We start from the raw sequence: 1989 nt of genomic DNA, 5'->3' as shown, positions 1-1989 counted from the left end.
TTTTTTTTTTTTTTTGGGGGGGTGGAGGGAATTAGTAATTTGACAATCTGAACAAGCAGACCATGGTCCAATCATATGATAAGTCCAACACTGGGCAAAATATTTTCATTACTAAGTCAAACAGGAACAACCAAATTTGATACATTTAGATTGAGGGCAACAATTGGAATGGCCCTTAACATCAACACTCAAAAATGGATACATAATCTTGGGGCTTTGATTGGTACAACTTAGTAGCAGGTGTGAACATCTACATGTTAGTAACTTCAAAATGCCTTAGCAATGAATGAAGAGCACAACAGTAGCTAACTCTCCTGGTCATCTTCACTGTCTGCTTCAGAACAATTCAAAAGAGAAAATAAAGTTTACATGATTATTCTATTCCCATATTAAACTTACTTTTGAACTGGAATAGCCAAAAATCTATTATCTGCAGACAACCAGAAAAAAAATTACGCTAAAGCTGCATTTGACTGCCCATATCAGATGAGAAAAAATGTAGGAGGAAAATGGGAAGAAGATTGGGCTTGCCTATAGCGGTTTGAATCACTGGAGAAATAAAATGGAAAGGTAATAGAAATAAATTCTGCACTCTATGGTGCAAAAAAGTCAGGATTACATGAAAAATGAAGTCTCAGCTCTTGTTACATTCTCTTCCAAATGAAAAGAGGCAAATCTGAAGGGTTTGGACTTCGGAAAGGCATATTTTGGTTCCAAGACAACCACACAGATTGTACATTAGAAGTATCCATGCAAAAAAATCACATTTTCAATTGTGCAATGCCCGGCAACCAGATGCAGCAGCCGTTAAAAAAAAAACGTAATTGCAAGATACCATAACAATAATCACATTAACAGTAACAATATTAGTAAAGATACTGAGAAATTACAGGGAACAAGAACTGGAGAAAATTATTCATATTATGCTTTGGAGCTGGTGACTGTTTATTACTTGACTGCCAGTTCTTTCTTTGTTTTTTGGGTGGGGGGTTACTAAGTACTACCAGTACAGAGGTTGAGCTTCTAAGCAATTATGGATGATCCCTTCAAGTATTCATTAGAATAAAAACCAATGAGAATTCTTAGTGAAGTTATAAGCGAGGGTTCTCAGAACATATAGAAGATATGAAAAGGACTTCTTTGAGAGAGAGAGAGGTATCATGCATTTAAATGAAAGAATTTCAGGTCCTTTGCTGCTTTTAGCTTTGATATCAATGCTTTAAGTAGATCCTTTTTACTTGATTGTGAGAATTAGTACGTGTTTGCAATTGTTCAGATTAAGTTGATTTCTATATAAAACAGCACAAAGTCATCAAGGTATAATGTTCAACACTTCAAGTCAGTAGTGCAAGTTTTAAGAAAAGATCGATAAGCAAAAACGGTATATCCATTTATCTAGCCAAAAGTGAGGATTTAGATTTGCATGCAGTGGCTAAAAGTATAAAATTAACTGTTGTAATCTAGCGAAGTTAGTTACGTACCCACAACTACTATATCTGGAGATTCATGCTTTAGACTTCCTTCAGAACTCCCCAGTGGAAATATGCCAGAAACTGCCACACTCTTGATCCCCTTAGTTCTGCAACCAGAAAGATTCAATGTCAGAATATCAAACTTCAATGATATCTTTTATTGAGACAATAATAAAGCTACAATAAAGGTAACCAATCCTATAAAAAAATGATATTGAAACATGCAAGGAGAAGAAGAAATATCAAATAGATCAATGATCAGGAATGACACCAAGGACCAAAACTCTTCAATGCATGATCAAATAACAAAGAATAAACAAATAATAGTTGTTTACCTAAAAGAAGATATATAATTCTCAACCACTTTTGTTTGTTCAACATCATAAGTATACCACTTCTCTTCAGGTCTAACCCAATCCAAGTTGTCAATATCTACATATAAAAAGACATTCAAATTCAAAATAGAAGAAAGAATTGATGATTGAGTCTGAACCCAAAAGAGGGGGGGGGGGGGGGG

General features: G+C 34.8%; 1 protein-coding gene across 1 annotated transcript in view; it reads right to left on the bottom strand.

Annotated features, from left to right (window-relative positions):
- Positions 1-74: 74 nt before the first annotated feature.
- Positions 75-1989, bottom strand: part of LOC122093188 — a gene marked incomplete in the record, with an annotated part of 9099 nt that continues 7184 nt past the window's right edge. The window contains 3 exon segments of the mRNA XM_042663473.1: positions 75-331; positions 1482-1579; positions 1808-1904. Coding sequence (XP_042519407.1) covers positions 306-331; positions 1482-1579; positions 1808-1904 — 221 coding nt within the window.

This window comes from Macadamia integrifolia, chromosome 11 (genome assembly GCF_013358625.1).
Source record: "Macadamia integrifolia cultivar HAES 741 chromosome 11, SCU_Mint_v3, whole genome shotgun sequence".
Classification (NCBI taxonomy): domain Eukaryota; kingdom Viridiplantae; phylum Streptophyta; class Magnoliopsida; order Proteales; family Proteaceae; genus Macadamia; species Macadamia integrifolia.
Note: the sequence above shows the minus strand (reverse complement) of the source record. Positions and strands in the feature narration are given on the sequence as shown.